This window comes from Aspergillus lentulus (assembly GCF_001445615.1).
Source record: "Aspergillus lentulus DNA, contig: Alt16, strain: IFM 54703, whole genome shotgun sequence".
Taxonomy (NCBI): domain Eukaryota; kingdom Fungi; phylum Ascomycota; class Eurotiomycetes; order Eurotiales; family Aspergillaceae; genus Aspergillus; species Aspergillus lentulus.
Window position 1 is genome coordinate 3,244,915 of NW_028322113.1, and position 21,731 is coordinate 3,266,645.

At 51.8% G+C, this 21,731-nt stretch overlaps 7 protein-coding genes across 7 annotated transcripts; 2 read left to right on the top strand and 5 right to left on the bottom strand.

Annotated features, from left to right (window-relative positions):
- Nucleotides 1–529: 529 nt before the first annotated feature.
- Nucleotides 530–1,726, bottom strand: ALT_8519 (uncharacterized protein; the record flags this gene model as incomplete). Its single annotated transcript, XM_033557071.2, has 1 exon — nt 530–1,726. The coding sequence occupies one exon, from the start codon at nt 1,724–1,726 to the stop codon at nt 530–532; it is 1,197 nt and encodes a 398-aa protein (XP_033412962.1).
- Nucleotides 1,727–3,713: 1,987 nt separating this feature from the next.
- On the bottom strand, nt 3,714–4,320 carry nut2 (mediator complex subunit NUT2; the record flags this gene model as incomplete). Its single annotated transcript, XM_033557072.2, has 3 exons — nt 3,714–4,074; nt 4,142–4,238; nt 4,290–4,320. 3 exons carry the CDS (start codon nt 4,318–4,320, stop codon nt 3,714–3,716), a joined length of 489 nt encoding a protein of 162 aa, XP_033412963.2.
- A 288-nt stretch (nt 4,321–4,608) lies between these two features.
- ALT_8521 (putative serine/threonine protein kinase) lies at nt 4,609–7,710 on the bottom strand (the record flags this gene model as incomplete). The annotated part of the gene is made up of 3 exons (XM_033557073.2): nt 4,609–6,600; nt 6,659–6,756; nt 6,804–7,710. 3 exons carry the CDS (start codon nt 7,708–7,710, stop codon nt 4,609–4,611), a joined length of 2,997 nt encoding a protein of 998 aa, XP_033412964.1.
- A 2,233-nt stretch (nt 7,711–9,943) lies between these two features.
- ALT_8522 (uncharacterized protein) lies at nt 9,944–12,178 on the top strand (the record flags this gene model as incomplete). Its single annotated transcript, XM_033557074.2, has 1 exon — nt 9,944–12,178. The coding sequence occupies one exon, from the start codon at nt 9,944–9,946 to the stop codon at nt 12,176–12,178; it is 2,235 nt and encodes a 744-aa protein (XP_033412965.1).
- Nucleotides 12,179–12,744: 566 nt separating this feature from the next.
- ALT_8523 (uncharacterized protein) lies at nt 12,745–14,180 on the top strand (the record flags this gene model as incomplete). Its single annotated transcript, XM_089600433.1, has 2 exons — nt 12,745–13,071; nt 13,149–14,180. 2 exons carry the CDS (start codon nt 12,745–12,747, stop codon nt 14,178–14,180), a joined length of 1,359 nt encoding a protein of 452 aa, XP_089455326.1.
- A 579-nt stretch (nt 14,181–14,759) lies between these two features.
- ALT_8524 (DnaJ and TPR domain protein) lies at nt 14,760–16,938 on the bottom strand (the record flags this gene model as incomplete). The annotated part of the gene is made up of 3 exons (XM_033557076.2): nt 14,760–15,009; nt 15,060–16,221; nt 16,272–16,938. The coding sequence occupies 3 exons, from the start codon at nt 16,936–16,938 to the stop codon at nt 14,760–14,762; spliced, it is 2,079 nt and encodes a 692-aa protein (XP_033412967.2).
- A 972-nt stretch (nt 16,939–17,910) lies between these two features.
- Nucleotides 17,911–21,236, bottom strand: ALT_8525 (uncharacterized protein; the record flags this gene model as incomplete). The annotated part of the gene is made up of 8 exons (XM_089600434.1): nt 17,911–18,311; nt 18,359–18,648; nt 18,698–18,739; nt 18,796–18,812; nt 18,860–18,978; nt 19,025–19,100; nt 19,165–21,077; nt 21,131–21,236. The coding sequence occupies 8 exons, from the start codon at nt 21,234–21,236 to the stop codon at nt 17,911–17,913; spliced, it is 2,964 nt and encodes a 987-aa protein (XP_089455327.1).
- Nucleotides 21,237–21,731: the final 495 nt, after the last annotated feature.

A 21,731-nucleotide genomic window follows, 5' to 3' on the forward strand; every position in this document is an offset into this window, starting at 1 on the left:
AAGCGAGCATGAAGACTCTCATATGATTTGTGATTGCATCTACCTACCGCTCTATATCTACTCGATATTGTCTATCTGCTATGAGTTATGATTGTTCAGTTGACTATTTACCATCGACTATTGAGTATTGACTGTGTTTGTAGTTGTGTAATTGTATGATTTAGATTAAGTAAGCTTATCTTCAGTATGTTATGTACAGTAGGTACATGCCAGACGCTGCTTCAGCTAGTATAGTCTGGCTACGTCAGTGTCACTGTGTGGTAGACTGTGGACCTGTATTCAGGGGTGGATGGATATGGTTCCAGGGTCGGGATGACGTGGTAACCAAGAACCATGGAACAGACCCTGTAATTGTGGAGAACATCAAGTATCCATGAATTGTTGATTTCCTCCGCATCATCCGATATAATCAACTAGAATAAGGTAGTTGAGATGAATACCATGGACGATATGATACGATATGATATGAATGACGTGACTCGTGACTCATTATTCGTTTTTAGGGTCGAGGCTCAATAGAGGTCAAAGTTCAACCCGGTTTATCGGGCGCCGGCACCGACCCACTTATACTATTGTGCTGTTTATGCAATGAGCCCGTAAAATCAAGCGGACTCACGTCGCGCTGGGTCTCGCCGCTCCAGGACTGCGAGATCTCGGAGTGGCCGGTTCCCTGATCGGGAAGCGAGGGGGCTGCATTCTCCGAGTGCTCGAACATGGCGATGGAGATGTCGTCCGAGTCCATCCATGGGTGGGAGCGGCAGCGAGCGTTTGCGGAGGATGATGCGGGGGGAATAGCGTGCGTGAGGTCGGAAGTGACGCGTGTTGCGTCGACAAAGTCGGGGTAGTGGTATTCCGGGTGGGAGTAGCTAGTGGTGTGAGGGATATGGTGGTGATGGCGGCAGTTGTCGATGCCGACGCCGATGGGGTCGGATTTCCAGACGTGGTTGTGGACGAGGTAGACGAGTTTACCGAGGACGGCGAACTCGAGCTTGAGTTTGATGCTGTAGATGACGCCCTTGAGCATGGTTTCCATGATGTACTTGTTCATGTACTCGACGACGAGCAGGCCGAGGTCCATGACGATGATGATGAGGTTGATAGCGACGAGCTGGTACATGATCTTGCGCTTGCCGCGGTCCGGATCGAGGCGCAGCATGCGGATGGTTTCCCAGATGTAGAGGGCGGAGATGATGAATTCCTGTATACAGAAGCCGGTCATCTGGATCTTCTCCATCACGTTGTAGCCGCGGATGTAGGCCGGGGCGTTGACGGGGCCGGCCATGTTGGAGCCGTAGGTCAGCACGGTGGTGGGAACGTGGAAGATGACGGCATCGACGAGGATCATGGTGAGGACGCGGCGCAGGATGCGTGGGTTGCGCACGACCAGGTGCAGGCGCGAATAGAGGACGATGGACTGGCCGGTGACCATGCACCACCAGCCGACGGTGATGAAGGTGACGGATAGCCAGGTCTGGTCGGTCAACTGGAAGAACTTGAGGAGGAAGCCGACCGAATAGGGCAGGAGCCCAATGGACGAGGAAATGAGCAAGCTCCAGAAGTAGGTGCCATGATACTTGCTAAAGGTGACGAAGACGAGGATGATGAGCTCGATGGCATTGTACCAGGTGATTCCCGCCAGAGTCGCAATGGTGATTTTCAACGCCAGGCTATCGCCTGTATATCCCCCGGTAATGCCATCTCCAGGAGCTCGAGTCCCATGGGGCATGCTGTATCTAGGCGAGGGGGGTATGAGGCATGCTGTGTCGAACTTGCAACGTGTTTGAGCCAAAGGAGTAGAAGAGAAGAGAGTAAGAGAGCTGGGGGGAAAAAAATGAAAATAGAGCGATCAGGTGAGGAAGGGTCAATATACTAATAAGTAATCTCTAATAGTACTAACAGCATCATTATTATTATTAGTGGAAGTATTTTAGACGTGGGGAGAAACCGGGGCTGTACACTACACCGTATTATTATTATTATGATTATTAGCCCTGTCACGGTGATTTATTATCTTGACCCTATGTCAAAAAGAATGAGACCAATAAAAAAGACAAATTGATGGAATGATATATCGGCAGACCGATATACCCCGAAGCACAATATTATGACTGGTCAAGTCGATACTATCATACTAAGGTACTCTTTGACTTCAAGATCCGAGGATATTCTCGTCTCCACAACTGTCAATAGTTCGTAGCCAAAATAGATCAGATGAGATCATGAGTCCAGCCTGATCGACAGAGGGAGAAAGAAACACTCCTAGTGACGACTCAGCTTACAGTTTGATCAGCGTTACTCAGCCAAGGGCAGATTTCCAATCCAACGTTGTTGGCGATTGACTCGAACGTTCGGGCAATAAAAATACGCAGGACATCAAAGAGACTCAAGAGTCAAGACTAGACTAGACTTTGGCTTCACCCGCAAGCGAGAGTGATAGTGTCGTGTGCAGTTGACAGCATACTCCCCCTTGGGTATAGACGCCGTCGATCCCCTGATTCATTAATACTTGCCAAGTCACTAACCTGTGCTGGATCTCTCCACGAAGACCCTGGTTTGTCTCTGATCACTAGATATCAGCCAGTCCAGTTTAGGATTGATTCTCGTCCTGAATCCTCCGGGATATCTCCGTCTTGACTGATTCACCTCAGTCATTGCAACTCTGCGAGTCGGTGTATTGATCGTTGCTGTCTGTCAAGTGGACCTCAAGCTAGTCCTTGTGGGTCATCATCCATCGCAAAGGACACAGAAATGACCGTGCGAGAGTGACTTCATCTGCTTAACTTCCCGGTCAACACTATGTATCGACAACCTGAATCCTGACCAGTCGAAACTGCCCAACGTCCCGGGACCATCTTAGTCACTTCTGGGAATCATGCGGTGTGCTTGTGCCGACCTCTGCTTGTACCCTAGCTGTTGGTCAGGCTACATGCGCGGTAGGTCTACCTGTTCTGTCTACTAAGACAAGCATATCACTTCTCTATCACTAATCTACGGACTCCAGGACGAGATTATTATGATTTACTCTGAGTTCTACCAGACTATAAGGTTGAGATGATTGACATCATCGGCTGAGCGTCCGTGTCGTTTCCTTAACTCCCCGAGGATACAAAGTCTAATCTTATTGCCTGTAGTGTGGAGTCTGGTCTGGACGTTACACGGCGAGGCCTCGAATAATATCGTCAGATGTTCTCCAGTACCGCAGTGCCATAGAGGGATACTCAGGCCTACTGCTAAGGATCATATCATTATCCCTTGCTCCACATGCTGAGCCAGACCAGAGACATTCTCAATCTCAACCTCAATCTTAACATTAATCACCAACACGTGTCGGCGCAAGGAGACTCATATTGAATATTAATGAATGCTATGTCTCCTTGCTCGATAGTCAATGCTACCTCGTCTTCAACTTGGCAGTGTTGGCAAAGACAGTAACGGTAACCTCCGCGAGGATCGCCGAATCCTTCGCCTGTCTTAGTTCCTACTGCTAGTAACATGAGAAACACCGGAGATCGTTGTTGGAGGCTGTTCCATTAAACAAATGGTATCTCTATGCTTTTACTTCATTACCCCTGACTGAGCAGCCCAAACTCCAGCCTAAACAAAACCATTAACGCCTTACCGTATGATATATCCCTGTCGCAATCACTTCCCAACTCCGTAATTCAGCCCAAGCCAAAACAAGAAACAAAGAAAACAACCCCCTTTAGCGTCTCTTATTGACCTTGAGGCTCTCCCTCCGTCGCAGCAAGCACCTTCTCCACCTCCCCCCGACACTCCGGCATCGCACTCTTCATCTCCCTAGCAAGCACATCCCGGAAACTCGCAAACGCCTCCTTCTTCCCCTTCAGATCCTGGTTCCCGCGCTGCACCAGCTCCACAAACTCCCGCGTGTAGATGTCCGGGTTGCGCGCTGCGTCGACATAGTCAATTATCTCGGGGGGAAGCTGGATGTCGCGGAGAAGGGGGTCGTTGTCCTTTTCTTCTCCCTGTTTTTCCTTCTGTTCTTCGTCTTGCGACGGGGGCTGCGGTTTGGTGTGTGTTGAGAGGGTGGAGAGCGCGAGGGTGAGGTTTTTGCTGTTGTTTCCATTAAGCATGCATCAGTAATCTGTTTGTTATGAGGAGGAGATGAAAGAAAGAATACATTTTCCTGACGAGCTCGGTCTGAGTCTCTGGGCCTAGGTAGCCGTGGACGGCGGACTGGATCTCGAAGAGGTGTTGGATTACCTCCTTCAGGTCGTCTGTTGGTCCTCCGTCAGAGTTAGTTACTTCAATACGGATGTGTAGCGTACCATCAACTGTGCTTAATGTGATTGGGGCCATTTTGCTGTAAATGGTGGTTCAAGATGGACATGGATTTACTTGACTTCGCTGTACCTCCGTAATGCAGCAGGCGGAGAGCTACTGCGGGGCAGTACTAACCCTTTGTGGTAACTACACCACCACTGATTCAATGTACTCAAAGATACAAGATACAGGGACAATGGCATGCTTATTGGTCTGAGGCTGATATGTTCATTTAATTCAATATGTATATATGATATTAAGTAGGCCATAGGCCAACTGCCAATGCCAATGCCAAAGCCAAAGGCAAGCCAAGTCTACGCAGAATTACACCTCCTTGGTCCTCAGACCTGCAAACTTCGGTATCTCAATCTCCGTTTCGACCATCTCCAGTCCAGACAGACTGGGAAACCGTCGGCTGAAGCTGGCCTCCCAGTCTTCGCCCGGGTCGCTCGGTGTCGCCTGTGCCGTTGGACTGCGCTCCTCGCCCGAGGACCGACCCAGGTCCGGCCCACCCACACGAAGCCCTTTCGGTTTGGGAGGCGCCATCGGCCGCGATCCTGTGCGTGCGGTCTCCTGCTTGGAAGCGCTCGCCGGTCTCGCAGTCTGCTGTTCTTGAGCCAAGTACGTGGCTCCGCTTCGTGTGCCTGGCCGCGACTCCGGTCGGCCTTCCGTCTGCTTCGCCTGCAAAGCAGCAGCACTCGACTCGTCTGTGTACCGCCCGTAGCCCGTCGCCGTCTTCTGAGGTGGAGGCTTGTTGCTCTGCCCGAGCAGTGTCTGCACCCTGTTCTTAATCGCCGACGACCTCGGCCCGTCGCTTCCCACCACTCGGGCCCCTCCCTCTCCTTGTTCCGCAACCCGGCGACGGTACTCGGCCGCTGCCGCCGCCACTCGCTTCTCCTCCTGCGAAAGCCGCCGGCGCTCGAGCTCGCGCCGCATCTCCGGCGATATATCCTCGTTGCTCTCCTCGCCACTCGAACCAGCCGCATAGTCGGGCACTTCCGAGGTTGTCACAGAGGGCAATGGCTTCGCGGCGTCGTCTGCGGTGGGAGACGGCGATTTATCCTGATTGCTCTGTTCGAAGCGGCGGAAAGCGTCGCCGAACCGACCCGCAAACAACGTCTTGGTGCCAGAAAGCGACAGCGTGGAAAGACTCGTGCGCTTACTGTGCTTGTGGCTGCCACTGTACCGCTTCTCGCGCTTCCGGTTGAGTTCCTCTTCCCTGGCACGCAAAAAGTCCACATCCGACGAGATATTGGCTCGTTCGGACATGTCCATGTCCGTGCGCGCGTGCTGCAGCGGCGCGCCGCCGTCGTACATCGGTCTGCTCAAATCCAGAGACGACCGAGCGCTCTCAGACCCCCGCGAGAACTCCAGCCTGGATCCGGTATGGACCGAGACCGGGCGCGCCTTGCCGTTGGCCGACTTGGACCGGCCTACGGGAACATCGACGTCCAGGTTCGGTCGCGCCCCATCCAACGAGGGCCGTGCCGACGCAGATGACAGCGAGGACAACTTGTCGAAGGAGGTCTTGGGGTGTGGCTCCGGTCTCGTCGATAGGGTGGGGGGCGACGGTGCCTTGTTGGGTCTCACAGACTTCTGATCCGCTTCAGCCAGCCAAGACGGATTGGACGGCTGGCGGTGATGATCAGACGAAGGAAATCTGTAGATATTACGACTAGACGGTTTTTTGTCTCCCGGCGTGGGTGGAGGCGATGTCATTGTGCCAGTCGACACCATGGTGGGTCGCTGAGGAACAGGTTGGTACAATGGAGCCTGCTGTAACGGCTGCTCTTGGACATGTCGCGGTGGCTCGACAGGCTTTGTCTCCACTGAGGACGTCTGAGGTCGCTGGTTGATCGGTCGTTCTTCATTCTGCGGCTTCGCAAAGGCGTCGTCCGCAAGAGCATTCGTGAGTCTCCGCGCAAGATCTTCATCTTCCGACTTCTTCTCTGCTACAGTCGGCTCAAAGTCAAACTTGTCCTTTTCCTCGTTCAGAATCTGGAATTGATCAAGCGACGGGAAGCGATTCGAAAACTCCTCGATGGAGTTTCGCGACTTGTGACCACTGCCGTCCAGAGCAGCGAAGGGGTCTGTGGAAGAACTAGCGCGGAAGGGAGAAGGGCTCGGTTTCGCCGAGTTGTGCTGAGAATGATCCGGTCTGGTCGGACGTCCTCGACGCATCGGCGCAATTTCCGGAATGATTTGGGTTTCCTGGATAGGTGGAGAGAAGACCGCTCCCACTTGAGGTGCTTCCACCGGGGAAGGGGGAAGTTCCTGATAACGACGAGATTCCGAAATGGAGCGATTGGCATATATCTAGGGTAGAAAAGACGTCAGATTTCTGGCAATTCCGTCTGTAGAGCAGACCGCTTACATCGCGAATAGGAACTTCCTTTCCTTGCATGCTGCATACCTCGCGCACTACCTCATAGATAGTAGGGCGCTTCTGTGGATTCTCCTTCAACATCCATGCTGATTGCTGTTAGTATTTGCGTAATCCAACACAGGTGGCGACTCACCAATGAGCGCTTTCAGACGATCCGAGAATGGGGGATATGAATGGAATTTGTAGCTCGCATTCAGAATGGCCATTTGGCCAACCTCTTCGAACGGAGTTGTGTAATAGCACAGCTTGTATAACAAAACTCCTAGCGCCCAGATATCACTCTTCTCGTCGATCGGCTGTTTGCGGTAGACATCAATCATCTCGGGGCTTCGATACTGCAGCGTCGTGTGTCGTTGAACGTCATCCTCAATCAAACGGCCCTCAGCAGCTGAAGTCGCAGCGGGACGAGGAGGAGCCGCAGAGCCAAAGTCGCAGAGTTTATAGAGAGGAGTATTTCCCTGGAAGGAGATGAGGACGTTCTCGACCTTGAGATCGCGGTGCAGCAAAGGGGGCTTGAGATAGTGCATGCAGGCCACCCCCTCCGCCACATCCGAAAAGATCTTGATGATTTCCGGCTCTGTCAGCCGGTTCTGCAACCGTGTGTTCATAAAATCAATCAGACCTCCCCCGGAGCAAAACTCCATGAGCAAAAACACCTCGTACCCGCCCCCTCTCAGCTGTGACGCATGGGAATCGATGTACTTGACGATGTGCCGATGTCCCTTGAGTTTCTTCATTGTCTCGACCTCCGTCCGCATATTCGCCAATGCAGCCTTATCGGGGACCGCAACCCGCTTCAACACTGCCCGATCGGAGCCATCGACGGGCTGCGAGAGTCGCACGACGTAGACATGGGCGAAACCACCCTCGGAGAGGTATTTCTCAACCACAACTCGATGACTTCCGACCTGAACCTTAGTCCCCGGTAGGAAGGTACCTGCTGGAGCAGTCACAGCGGCAACTGGGTTGAAGGTCTGTATAGGCCGGGGAGGAGCGGCGTGAGACTGGTAGGTTTGGGTAGGGGGATGGTAGGAGGACATGATGGACTGTGAGCCCTCGGAAGGGCTAGTGTCGATACGGCCAAACTGAGTAATCTATCGTCGCTGCATAGAGGAGGACAGAAAAACACAATGAGAGAAATAGATCTTGGTTCAGCGTGGAAGCAGAACAATCTACAATAAGGACAGTTGGCGGGGAGGCGGAGAAGCGATGTGAGGCGGTACCTGACAGCCCCCACTGGAAAAAGGGCAGTGATTCGAGAGAGTGTACTCTGTAGTAAGAAGTGTGGGATAGCCAGAGAAGATGGAGACGCTGACAAGCAAATCTTGGTCCAAGTGAACCTCGACTGACCAGCAGCAGCAATGCCAGTGAGTAACTAACAGTACTGCGTAGTAAACTTCAGTCCTCCGTAGGTACATAGGCAGCGGTGATGATGGCGGAGGAGGAATCTAACCGTTTTGAGAGGTTGGTTGGCAGGCGGCTCCCAATTTCCCCGACCGCCACGACTCGTCACTATCTACAAGTACTAGTTGAGGTTCTCGAGTTGGTGTCATATCTCTGGATCATCTCCCTACGTGTTTCCAGCTGGAGGTTCCTCGTCTATCATATGAATTGAAGAGCATCTGTATTAATTGGATGTACTGATTGTGTCTCGCAATCCTCATGATCATCAGGCACCATCACCTGTTGATCATGGGATTCCCCGGCCATCTTCCGACCGACCCCGATGATGCTAACTTGATCTCGACAATAGTCCACGTTCCTCTTGACTGATCGATGGTAGAGGATATCTGGCTCCTGGGGATCCCAATGGCAGCCATGGTCTCGAGATCACTTGCTCAGCTCAATGCCTCGCTGTTTATATGCTTCGAGTGATAATCGAAGGTCCAATCGTTGGCTTTTGTCTGCGTTTCAAAGCTGCATAGGGCTCAAACAGAACATATACAGTTAACTTTCCTTGGACATGTTGCTAGTGCCATGAAAATCCCCAACAAAACCCACTCCAGAGGGGGGTTAACCTAGGATCAGGGGAAAACAGCATTGAGAAGAGGCATAGATATTCAGCCCATGAATGCAGGCATAATATTATGTAATATTTTATACATAAATATATGCAAGCACCCACAACCAATCAACAACCAGTAATGAAAATCGAGCTATCGCCAAATGGAGGAAATTCAAAACAAACAAAGCCGTGGCAGCGTCACTGACGACTGCCAAAGAATGCGCCAACCGTCAGAACCAGCACATTCTTCGGAGAATGGCCTGGTTAAGCTTGATTGTAAGAGTTGTTAAATCAGAGACATGAGAATTCTTTTGAAGAGTTTATTCAGAGTTGAACCTCGATAAAGAAATGCATGAAGGGCATTGTGGTACACTGATGGAGCGGATACTTGGTCATATTATAATGATTCCGGCCAGAATCTGAGCCTGCGCACCGATGAAGAGGTCTATTAGTGATTGCAATAACTTGAAGCATCCCTATCTCATTCTCGATTTCTCGCTGTGCGTAGAGTAAAATTCAGTGGCGGATCGGTACTATTCTGTTTCGCACGTGTTGAAAATTGTCAGATCTATATATCGCAAGAGTCATATATACAAGCACTCCCCAGGTCGTCCATATGTCAATAAATACTCTGTCAAATTATACACAGAAGATAACCATTCTTCTCTCTGTTACACGAGTCTCAACGGTCCTTCGGGTTTGATGAATTAATCGGCAATAACCTGCCAACATTACGTATGTAGTATCTATCTACCAATCCTTTGGCTGCCGCTGATCAATCACACCTTTCACAGCCTCCTCGCCATTGCCGCCTGGTCTTTTCCCTCTCCATCCCACTTCCATCCTCACCCACATCGATTCCATAGTCTTCCAGCTGTTCTTCTGGGATAACCTCGGAGCGCAACAAGCTGGATTTTCGTTTATCATATATATCATGTAAGTGGTACTTCGTTTGCAATCGTGCCCACAATCCATTTCGGACGCTGACAACGGCTTTCCAGAAGCAGGTCAAGCGCTGGAGGCCACAACGCCTCAGTGCCTTCTCAATGATTCTGAGAATATGAACAAATCGTCGATTACGTCTATGCCTCCAGCCTGCCAACAATACAAGAACACATTCAAAACCAAGCCCACTAGACTGCTGCGAACGGGTCTATCTCATCAATAACAAGTGTCAACAGCGTTCGGTATCCTGATCTCAGTCGCGGCAATCCAAAGACTTGCTCAAGGGCCCAGCGCTGTAGTCCGAACCCCCATAAGGATTGACAATGGACGGCCCTCCGCCGCCTCCACCGCCTCACGGCGAGAATCCGAACACCACTCACGGTTTTAAGAAAGGGTCCGGTCTTCCGGACGGAAACTATGATATCTTTATCATCCCACCTCATTCCTCGGGCTCTGGTTTTCTATACCTTCCCTCGCTACAAACTCACCGGAATAGCTTCCTGGCCGGCGCTGTGTCCGCATTAGCGGTGGTTTACATCTGGCAGACACTTTCTCCCATTTTGAAGGCATGGTATCTTGCTACAGCTGCCAATGGTGGCGGAATGGGAGTTGCGGTCCTACTGGCCATCGTCGGCATTGCGGGATGGGGGTTTGGTGCATACCAAGCACATATAGCCGGTGCAAACCGAGACTCCGGAGGTAGCTCTCAATCCCGCCAGTCTGGGCCAGGGGCCCCTGGGGGACCTGGTGGGGCTGGATTTGGTGGACATGGAGCTGCCGGCGGTGGCGGCTCTTACCATCAGTCCTCAGGTGCAGGCTCTGGCCCGGACTATTCGAGAGGGCCCAATTTCGGCGGCCCTAACTCAGGGCCGCAAGGGACCTACGGCAGCGGCGGTAACTATGGAGCCGGCCCCGGCCCAGGAGGCCCGTATCCCGGGAATCAGTATGGCGCTGGCGCCGCGCCCCCACCGCCGAATGCCGGGGCCCCACCCCATACACCTCCTCCGAATGCCGACCCGGGCCCGGAGAAAGCAGAGCCGACTTCTGGCAGGAGCGAAAGCAAAAGTAAGAGCGGCGAAGATTGGGAACGAGCTCGTGAAGAAACGAGGCGAAAGGAGGAGCTCAAGCGCAAGATGGAAGAATTCAAACGAAAACGGGAAGCCGAAGCACGAGAAAAGCAGAAGCAGCGGGAACGCGAGGCCATGGAGAGGGAGCTTCGAGAGCGCAGAGAGCAGCTCGAGAGAGAGTTGGCCGAGGCGAAGGAAAAAGCCGAAAGGGAGGCGAGGGAGCGAGCTGAAAAGGAGGCGGCCGAAGCTCGAGCAAAGATCGAGCGCGAACTTGCCGAAGCGAAAGCCAAGGCTGAGCGTGAAGCAGCCGAGGCCAGAGAAAGGGCCGAGCGAGAGGCTGCGGAAGCCAAGACAAAGGCAGAGCGGGAAGTGGCTGAAGCTCGAGCTCAAAGACTTGCTGCTTTGGCCAAGGAAAGAGAGGCCAGAGCCAAAGCCAAAGCCGAAAAAGAGGCCGCAGAAGCAAAGGCCAAGGCGGAGAAGGAGGCCGCTGAGAAAGAGGCTGCCGCAAAGGCCGCTGCTAAAAAGGAGGCCGATGCCAAATTTGCCGCGCTCAAGGAAGCTGCTGCGAAGAAGTATGCTGAAAAGAAGGCCAAAGATGCCCAGGAAGCGGCAGCTAAAGAGGAGGCAGCGGCGAAAGCAGCAAGCAACAAATCAGCAACAGGGTCAACCGCTCCCAGGACCCCATCTCCAAAAAAGCCAGCGTATTCCGGCAGTGCCCGTACGCCAACGACTGCAGACGAGGATGATGCCTATTCCTTCCGGCCCTATGACCGACCTCGTCGGCCCTATGCGGGTACATCAGGTTCTTCGGTCTATTCTGAATCCTCCTATGCCCCGTCGCAGTCGACAGCCCGGACGACTCCGCCGCCTTCAACTCGAGGCGCCTACTCGACCAAAGATCCGGACAAGATTGTCATCCGAGGCGTTTATGCCTTCAATAACGCCTTCCTGCGGAGTCCTGTGGCGCAGTTGGTCTCTGGCCAAGGGATGGTGACCGATGGACTGGTGTTGCGCATCACTACCGAGGGACTCTTCATTGACGACGACATCCGAGGTGTACCTCAGCGCGAATGGGATATCAAGGCCTGGACCATGAAACTGGTGGAGGTGTGGTGTCCCCAGTACGGAGCGACGGCGCAAGGCCGTCCAAACCCTAAGCCAGCCAACGTGTTCTTCCGGCGGAGCACCAATGAACCAACCCCGGAGGAGTCGGACGCGAATCTTGTGAACTTTCTGAAGGTGTGCAAGAACAAGTGCCGACTGGCATCACCTGACGAGGAGGAGCATGGAGGGCTGCATGTCCTCCGCGCCAGCATCCGCGACCAGGAAGGTCGCCGTTATGTCTTCGTTCTGCAGGAGACCGAAGGGTGGAAGGTTGCCGTGGGCCTGCAGCGTCTGCGCAAGGGCACACAGGCCAGAGCACTGGGTGTGTTGGGCATGGCCGGAAACGAATGCCGGACGCTGCTGGGGAACCTTGGTTATGTTGCATAGTCTTTGGCTATTGAGCGATCTGTCTATTACGTTTTTATTTTCGTTTCTCCGTCCATTCATCACCATTGCATATTCAACAGCATATTCGACGGCACATTCGTTATGAATACCCCAAGATTCCCCTCATGAGTTCTAGTTATGATCGACTTGTACTGTTTCTATTTCATAATGACCTTGTTATTGAGATCCTCGTTTTTCTGCATATAGCGTGTACATAATTGAGCATCCATCCATACAAAAGTACCTATTTATCCTTGTAGATAGTCGGTAGCGGGTGACGTTATGTCTCAAGGTGACGCACCCACGTGCTCACCTTCAACCTCATCAGCTTCTACTTACCATCATAACCATCATCATCACATCGTATTCGCGTCACCGCTCCACCATTGAATAGACCAAACCGCTCGTCTTCACGTTTCATCATGTCGTAATCTACAATTCTGTATATTCGACCCCAGGTTGCAAGTTACTAACGCTCTTCTGCGAGCTTCTTACCAGCTATCCGCTCCATACTACATCCTCCAAATCAATACTCGAGAAAGTATCAATCTAAATAAAACGGTATCATGTCTGGGCTCGGTCCTTCAGACCATCACCATGACTCCGCACCCACCTATCAGCCGTCGATGCTAGACGAGGATCAATCTCATAGCACAGCTCCCCTCTTATCCAAGTCTGAAGCTTATGAAACCGCACCAGCAGACGGGATGAAAGAGCTCGAGATGGGAGACGTCAAGAATCTCATCCCGAGCCCGAGCCCCAGACCAAGCTCGACTTTCGGGGTTGACGATGAATGGACTCCCAGGTTCAAGCGGAGTCATTCTCAATCCAGAAGCTTCAGGAGGACCTGTCTGCTGTTCCTTCTCAAGGCTGTTCTGGCTGTTTGGTTCAGCGTAGTGCTTTATAATGTGATTAGGTATTGTGCGAAGGTGAGACTGCGCGCAACTATGATGGTAAACACTACTGACAGCAGCAGCAGTCGCCCAAAACCGGTGATCTCCCAGACACCAGCACCAGCATCAGCGCCGAGGATACTACTGCAACTGCATCCAATGACCGGAGAATAACAATCGACTCCAACACCGGGAACATACACGGCGTGTACCCCCTCTACGACTCCCTCTCCCTCAGCACAACAACCGGTAACATCACCGTAGCCATTGCCCCGCAATCAGCCCACCCAGACCACCCATTCGAGCCAGCACGGCTGCATATCCGCTCCGTCTCAGGGACGGTCACCGTCTCATTCACCGCTCCGGAGGCAGCCGTCCTCCCGGGCCTCGAACTATCCATGAAGCTGTACCAGGAAACTAACGACTCGTCACATAGCGAGATCATGAAAACCTGCGAGCTACCCGCGAGGCTTTACGAGCTCGACATCCAAACAGAATCCGGCCCCGTCGCAGGCCGGATGGTCTTTACGCGCTCCGCGCGGCTGGTTTCGGGTGGTGGTGATATCACTGCTATGCTCATTCCGGTTATTGGTGGTGTTGGTGAGGATTGTACCAGGGAGATGTGGCGGAATGTGTCGATCGCGACGGAGACTGGAGCCGGTGAGCAGCGGGTTCATGTCACCGAGCCTTATGTCTTGGGTTCCAAACCCGAGGCTGGGGTGGAGGCTAATTACTTTGTGGAGGGGTGTCATGTTGCGGGGAAGGGGTCGATGGAGGTTGCATATCCGGCTGCTTGGGCTGGGAATGTGCATGTGCGTACTGAAGGTGGGAGTGTAAGGCTCGAGGGGGAGGGTGTGGAAGTTGTGGAGTCGGGAGAGGGGATCGTTGATGCGATGGTTGGGACGGGGAGGATTAGTGATGATGAGGAGGATGATTACGATGACGAAACCGATGATGAGGATGAAGATGACAACGAGGAAAACGACGACGACGACGACGACGACGACGACGACGACGACGATGATGACGACGATGAAAGAAGGCCAGGAGGATGGATGGATGTAACCTTCAAGTCCAAGGAGGGATCAATCCTGTTCTATGTTGGGTAAAATGATTCGATATTTAGAAAAATCTTCGTCTGCTCGCGTGAATGATCAGCAAAGGCATAGCCTCCAATATTCATGTCTATCAGACACATCCCAACAAATAATCGAGAACATAGAAAATGTGTCATTCATATCAAAGAGGCATCATCATGCCCCATCAAAATCAGTAACCGTACATGGAGTATATAACGCCTTACAATGACTTCCGCCACGCCTCGAATCAAATGATCTGCTTCTGCTCGAATCCCACTGATACGTGGCAAGCCAGTGAAACAAAACGACAAAGAACCTCGACCCGGAAACCATCAGGCCGATAAAGTGGGAAACAAAAATGGTAAAGAAATGAAAACAAAAGGGACGCCAATCTATCGCATCAGGCATCAGGAGCAGTCCGAAACCATCAATGCAATGCACCCAGGGAATATTTTGAAAGACGACACACGTATGCATGGAGCGGCCTGTTATGCAGATGAAGGAGGCAAGACCAAAGCAGAAGAGTTCTATCGTCGTTGTGGTATCAATCACATTGCGTCACGACCTTTTTCATCTATCGTGGTTGAAACTGTCGGGTTGAGTCTGGGTTTAGAAAGGGAATCCACCAGGGAAGCCCTGAGACTGGTGGTGGTGGCCGCCGAAGGGATGGCCGCCGGCCGAGGCGAATCCTCCGCCGCCGTTCATCATGTTGAAGAGAACGCTGGGATCAATGTTGATGTGAGTGGCACCACCCATGCCTCCCATGCCGCCCATACCTCCCATACCACCGAAGCCACGGCCTGCAAACATCTCAGCAGGGTCGATGAGATCATCGCCATTGTCGTAAGCAGCGCGCTTCCTATATGAGGTTAGAATCTGCCAGAACGATCAAGCCGACGGGAAACTTACTGAGGGTCGATCAAAGTCTCGTAGGCCTCTCCAATCTCCTTGAACTTCTCGTCACCGGCCTCGCCATCGCGGTTCTTGTCGGGGTGGTACTGGATGGCGAGTTTGCGGTAGGCCTTCTTAATGTCCGACTCAGATGCATCCTTGGAGACACCAAGAATCTTGTAATAGTCCTTCCGTTGAGCCTTCTTCAGCTCAAACTCTGCGCGGCGAATGTCCTCCTGAATGCCCTTCTCACCGGGGTTGGCCTCTGCTACCGCCTTGTAGTCGCGGATAGCCTCTTCCCAATTACCGGCGCCACCGTAGGCCTTTGCACGCATCTTCTGCGCCTTGACGTACGAGGGATCCAGTCTCAGGGCCTCATTGCAGTCGTTGATGGCGTTCTCGTATTCCTTCAGGTTAATGTATGCCTGAGCTCGGTTCTGCAGAATCTTGGAATTCATGTCCTTGTTCTGAGGGTCCACCTCGAGCGCTTCGGACCACAACTCGATAGCCTTGCGGTAATCCTTGGCCTTGAAAGCATTGTTTCCTTCCTCTTTGGTGCGTGTAAGCTTCTGGACGGTGCGCAGCAACTTCACTGCCGGTTTCATGTCTGGATCCAGACCCAGACACATCTTGAGCGTTTTCAAAGCCTGTTCGGACTCTCCCAAGCCGTAGTACGCACGAGCACGGATCATAAGGGCATCAGGGTCCTGGTTGTTCTCGCGGAGCATAGAAATGGCGATATCCTGCGCTTTCCTCAACGAGTTTTCATTACCCATCTTCAGTTGTGCTTCGGCAGTCAGGAGAGTCCACTTGCGGGGTTCTTTGACTCCACGGCCCAGCAGCTGCCGTGCCTGCTCAATGCAGAATAGCACCATCGACACACCTCGATCTTCCGCCAAGGTTTCCTCGGCTTGTTTGATGAAGCGCTGCATCTTTTCAGGAGCGGCACGGTCGGTCGCAGAGGCAGGGGGCTGGACACGGGACAAAACCTCGAGAGCCTCGGACGGACGACCCAACGCAGTCAGAATGCGGGCCAGACGATACATGATCTTGGAGTTGTCGGGATCCAGCTCCAGTGCGCGCTCGGCATCTTCTAAAGCTTCGAGGTAGCGGTTGGCAGAGAGATATGCCGCAGCCCGGTTGGAGAGGTAGATGGAGGAAGTGGGGTTGATTTCAATGGCTAACCAATTAGCCTGGTGGAATACTTTAGATGCGAAAATGCATACTCACCTTTGGTGAACTCTTCAATTGCGCGATTGTAATTTCCGTCCTTGAAAAATTTATTGCCCGCCAATTTGAATGAGTCGGCTTCGGCGACCGAGCCATTGGACTTGTGCGGCGGCGGGGTAGGAGTCCGGTCAGTCTGAGCGCCGTTCACACCATTGGTGTTCTGGGATGGAGAGGCAGGCGAATCGATATCCATTGAACTTCGATCGGCGGCAGAAGCCATGGCGGATAAACGACGTAGCTCGTCGGGGGGAAGATTCAAAGGATGAAAGTCGGGATCGCGGGAGTAACGATCGAAGGTGGAGGACAGCCGGGAAGTAGGGAAACTGAACCTCGCAGCAGAGGCGTCCTTGGACGAGGAAGATTTGGATTTAGCGGAGGTCTGAGATCTCGACTTGGATTTGGACGATCTCGAGGAGTGAGAGGACGGTGGATGAATGGATGATGAGGAAGAGGAACGGGAGTCGGCAGTGGGTGTGGAGGGAGAGCGAAGATGAGGATGATGACTGGGGGTGTGGCGAGACGAAGAAGTCGAAGTCGAAGACGTCCGAGAAGGAAGAGTCTCCGTCGATAGAGGAGGACTTTTTGGCGATGAAGTCTTCTTCGAATCCTCTTTGGATGAAGTGGACCGCTTGGATTTGTGACGGGCAAAGAGTTGAGGAAGAACCATCTCTTTTTCTTCTTGCGGCGTTTTCCTGTTCTGGTCTTTTTCTTGGTTATAAAAAACTGCAGACGCTGATTGGCTGAGCGTATCGAATGTCAACGAAGGCGGTGGAAATGTTTATCTTGATGTTCTTCCGCTGGTATACTGGTGAGAGTCGGCGATAGTGAATAATATAGAGATGGGGAGGAAGAGATCAAGAAGAATATCAGATATCCAATCAATTCACGGTGTTCTCACAGGATCGTGAATGCGATGTCGTTAGGAGGAGAAGGATTCCATAATAGAAAATGTTGATGCTGCTGATGCTACAGTCATGTGCTCTGAAGTAACCACTGTGTTACCTTGTGGTATAGCAGAGAAGTGAGAGAGCTGTCAATTCATCGACAATATTAGCAGAGAGAAGTTTATTATATTAATGATGACTTGTTATCTTCTCGATTGTCCTCTCTGGATTATATCTATCTATCTTGTGATCAATCCTCTACCCCGTTTACTTAGCCTCACAGAGAAAACCAGGAGGCTGGTAAAAGTGATCAAGTGCTGCTGCTGGCTTAGCGTGCATTTGTGGAAGCTCGTCGATTCTTCCGTGGACGGGACAGAAGTACTGGCGTTTAGCTATGATTCTGACGCAGGTAGAGTCAGTCCATCTACAAAGTCCTCGAGATGAAGAGCCTAGACAGGCCCGACGTTGTCCCTTTACTATGGATCAAAACAGAAGATATTCCATCTTCCATTGCATGAAAATGATGAACCATCTGCAAGTAACAGATGATCTAGACTAACTACTATCTAGATAGTGCTTTGACAGCAGCTGAAGCATTGACTACTGGCGAATCACCCACTGGCCCAAGCGCCCACAAGCGAGTCCCAGGTCGACACGTACCCGATCCTGCGGCTTCGATGGGTGAACCCAGGTTTGGAATGGAGCACGGCATTTTGTTAGTACTCAGATCTGACCGACATTTCGAATCAGATAAATCATTCCCTGGACCCTCCTGATCCCCAGTCTGCTCTTCGGCTTATGGCCCCGTCTCCACCGCTGCCGAGAGAGTCGTTCGGAGTTGCTTGACCATCCTCGACACTGAGGTTCAGTTCGTCCAACATGAGATGCTGCTCTGCTTTGCGAATGGCTTCAGCCACTTCTAATTTCAGTTGCATCTCTTGCTCGGAGGTTTGTGATGCAATAATCGCTGTGTGGTAATCGCGCGCCAGCTCTCTCACGGTTGCGCGGACCATACAAGTGATTTTGTCCTCGGTCTGCTTCAATATGTTGGATAGCTCTTCAGACGCTCGCTGGGCACTCTTTTCCAGGATCTGTGCTCCATTCACTTCGGCTTCATGTTCCATCAGAGCTCGCATCCGCTTGAGCATCCCAGTCCCTTACTCCGTCAGCTCACGACACGCACAGAGGATAAACAGGACATACCGGCCTGGTTCGCGCACCGCCAAAACGTTCCTTCAAGCTCTGCTGCAATCACTCCGATAAACAATCGGTTCGCAGTCTTCTGTTGGATTCTGAGCGACTCCTCAGTCTCTTTGACCTGGTGTCTCAAGGAGTTGGCGGCCGTGCCTAGAGTTTTCTGCAGCTCTGTATTGTTCTGATGCGCGATAGTCTCATCTGCAGAAGAGACTATATGCTTGTGGAAGATGTCAAGGCATGTTCCGGTATTCTGGGAAAAGATCTGGAGATGCAATGGGATCTCTTCGTTGAACATCCTAATGCGCAGTCAGCAGCCGATCGTCTTCATGGTATTCGAGATCTGACCTGATCCAGTAGGAGCGGATATATTCCAGCATAGGGTGGGCCCTGTCGACGGTTCAGTCTCCCTTGTCCATCAACAATGTGCTTCGAGCATTACTTACACCTCGCTGTTCCAGTTCTGACGGACAGTTAGCATTTCGTGGCTATCTGGCGGGGATGACCTACATAGCCTTTCCAGACTCCGCTGCGACGGCATATGGCTCGGTAGGTGTTCCAATGAACTTCCTCATTCCAATTCGCGACTACTTCTCTGAATCCCTGAGTGCCATGCTGACAAGCATTTTCTATTCCGTTAGTCCAAGTCGGAGCGTATACATGGTCGTCACTTACCCAATTTCTGCAATATGTTTCCTGCAAAAGTCCTGCGCAGGCTAGCAAAGAGTTGATCTTGCAATTCTCGCATTCCCTGAGATTGTCAGCTTGGTATCAATGGGTAGTGAGAAAAAACTTGCCTTCTCCATCTTTGTCACCGCTTCTTTATATCCAGCCTCCATCTCCTGCTTTTTTGCATCCGGTAGGACATGAGCTGAACCGGTCGCCGAGGACCAAAGCGACATTGACTGCAACAATTTCTTCAACTCAATTAGAAAGAGCTTACTTGACGCCTTTCGTGGTCCTTCCGTCAAACGGATACAGTGAGCTTGCAATTGGGGTATCTCGGTTTGTTCCAACTCGGTGAACCCGGCCACTCCGGGCTCGTTCTTCGGAAGCCGGCCTTGTAGCTTCTGGTATGCCTTGGTTGAGACACAAAAAACAGGAAGCGCCCCCTCGAGTTCACTCTTGCCATGCAGGATCTTGTTGTCATTTTCGCGATTCAAGTGCTGAAAGTGCCTGGTGATCTCTTTCTTGGAATAATTGTTGCGTTCCCGGATGGAAGTTTGGATATTGCTCACGTGTTTCTGGGCCAGATCAACTGTGAGTGCCTCCAAGTGTTCTCCCTTGACCTTTCTCAGTTGGATGAGGTAGTTGCGTCGTTTGCGAAGTTTCGATTTTCTGGCCTTGTGCTCACGAAGGATCTCCTCTTTTGAGGCTGGGGTTGGAGTTTGAGCGGCTTCAGAACCCTCTGGCGTGATTGCTGCACAGGCGGATGCTTGACTGACCGGGAATTCAGCGAGAATGCTTTCAGCATCGCTTTTCCATCTTCTCTTGAGGGAAGATGGCTGTGGATAGTTTGTAGAACCATCTTCAAGGCTGTCGATGTGATCTTGGGCCTCATTTAGTAACCTCTCGACTCTCGCCTTTTCCTCGTCGAGCATTTGCACCTCGGTCGACAAATCATGCTTCTCTTTCTCCTCTCGATCAAATGACGGACTTTCGAGCCCCAGACCCGTTTGGACTTCAGTGACAGAAATATCATCGGTCTTCGTACAGATGAATGTTAAACTATCGCATATGCAATCGAAGATCATCTGCGACTTGAGATGCTTGTTGACCAACGACTGGGCGATCTTATCATCCACAGCTCTGTTGATGGATGCTACGACCCAGTGGGCCGCACAGCGCTTCAGATAATCGTCTGCGACAGCGACACGAGCAGCGTTTGAGTCGTACAAGCCCGGAAGATCCACCAGGACCGCGCCCGTTGCTAGCGTCTGGGATTTGACGTACAGACGGACTGTCTTGATAAGCGGCCAGAAACCTGCGTCCTCCCGCGCCGTTCCACTCTTGCTGTCAATGTAAGGCTTGAGCTTATCTGCAAAGATTCGGGTGTCGTCTTCCTCGATCAAGAGCGAGGATCCCAGCAGGTTCGCGATGCGCGTATGGCCAAGCAGCCTTTCCATCGTGGTATCCGCGGGATTCCCGTTATCCAGTTCAGGATACACAGCCTTGATTTTCTCCCTGGTAGTCTTGATTGCGTTTATATCCTGATTCTCGTCCAGCATCTCATGGCACATGACCTCCAGCTCTCGCTTCCACTCCTCAGGCTGGATAAACTGAACCTCCGCTTTGTATCGCCGAGGGCCATCGTTATAAGCGACCTCGGTGGCGACCGCCGTGGCGGCACGCATACAGTTCGTTGCCAGCATCCCCTTCTCATCAATGATCGCATTTATGAGGGACGACTTGCCGGCGCCCGTGGCCCCGAGCACCCCAATCACGACTTTCGGTTTTCTAGCAGATTCAAGCAGTTCACTGATAGCGTCCCGCCAGTCCGTATCTCCGGTCGAGACATGGGTCTGGTTCAAAACACCGAGGATTTCTCTGAGCACAGCCTTACCTTTCTCTACGGCCGCTTCCAGAGCAGAAACGGGAACGGCCATGTCCTTACGAACCTGGGATTCTTCGCTCCGCTCCACGTGGCCATCGGCTCTCTCGTCGGCCTCCTTGACACTCAGTGTTTCGTAGCACAAGGCCAGTTCCGAAGGAAAGGTGGACTCCATTGCTACGATCGGCAGTCAGATCAGTCTGGGGATGAGCTGGTAGCAGAAGGCCTACCTTGATGCTGATCTGGCTCACGATGACCATGCTGGGAGCTTTGTTCAGCTGGAACCTGGAACTCTGCTTGCTGCTGCTGCATACTGCCAGTGATAGCAGTGTTCATATTGTTGTAGATGTATTCTGTAGACGTAGATGTAGAAGTAGCTATAGCTGTAGCTGTAGATACAGGTGAGATAGGGTTATAGAGTGCACGTGTTCAGCAGATAGCTTAGATTAGCTTGATATAGAGGGTATAGTAACACTTTGGTCATCGTGCATTATGATTCATGTCCTTTTTATCTAGTGAATTGAAACAAAGGGGTAGTACATGTAGTGACTACTATAGTTCTAGGGAGTTCTGCAAAGATTGGATAGTAGCGAATTAAGGAAATGAAGTTAGTGAATACTAACATTCATCAGGGTTCGCATATTGTTGTAGATTACCTAGAGATGCCCTGGTCTGGAGGTAAATATACACTATCCTTCTGTCTAATAGTTTCTTTTATGGTTGCCAGTGTGGTGTGATTGTACAGTTGAGTTCATTGTACTCTTGGAAACCATGTTCTTAATCTGCCATTGCCCTTCTGCTTTAGTCTCTTCAGTAGTGCGTCCTCTCTTT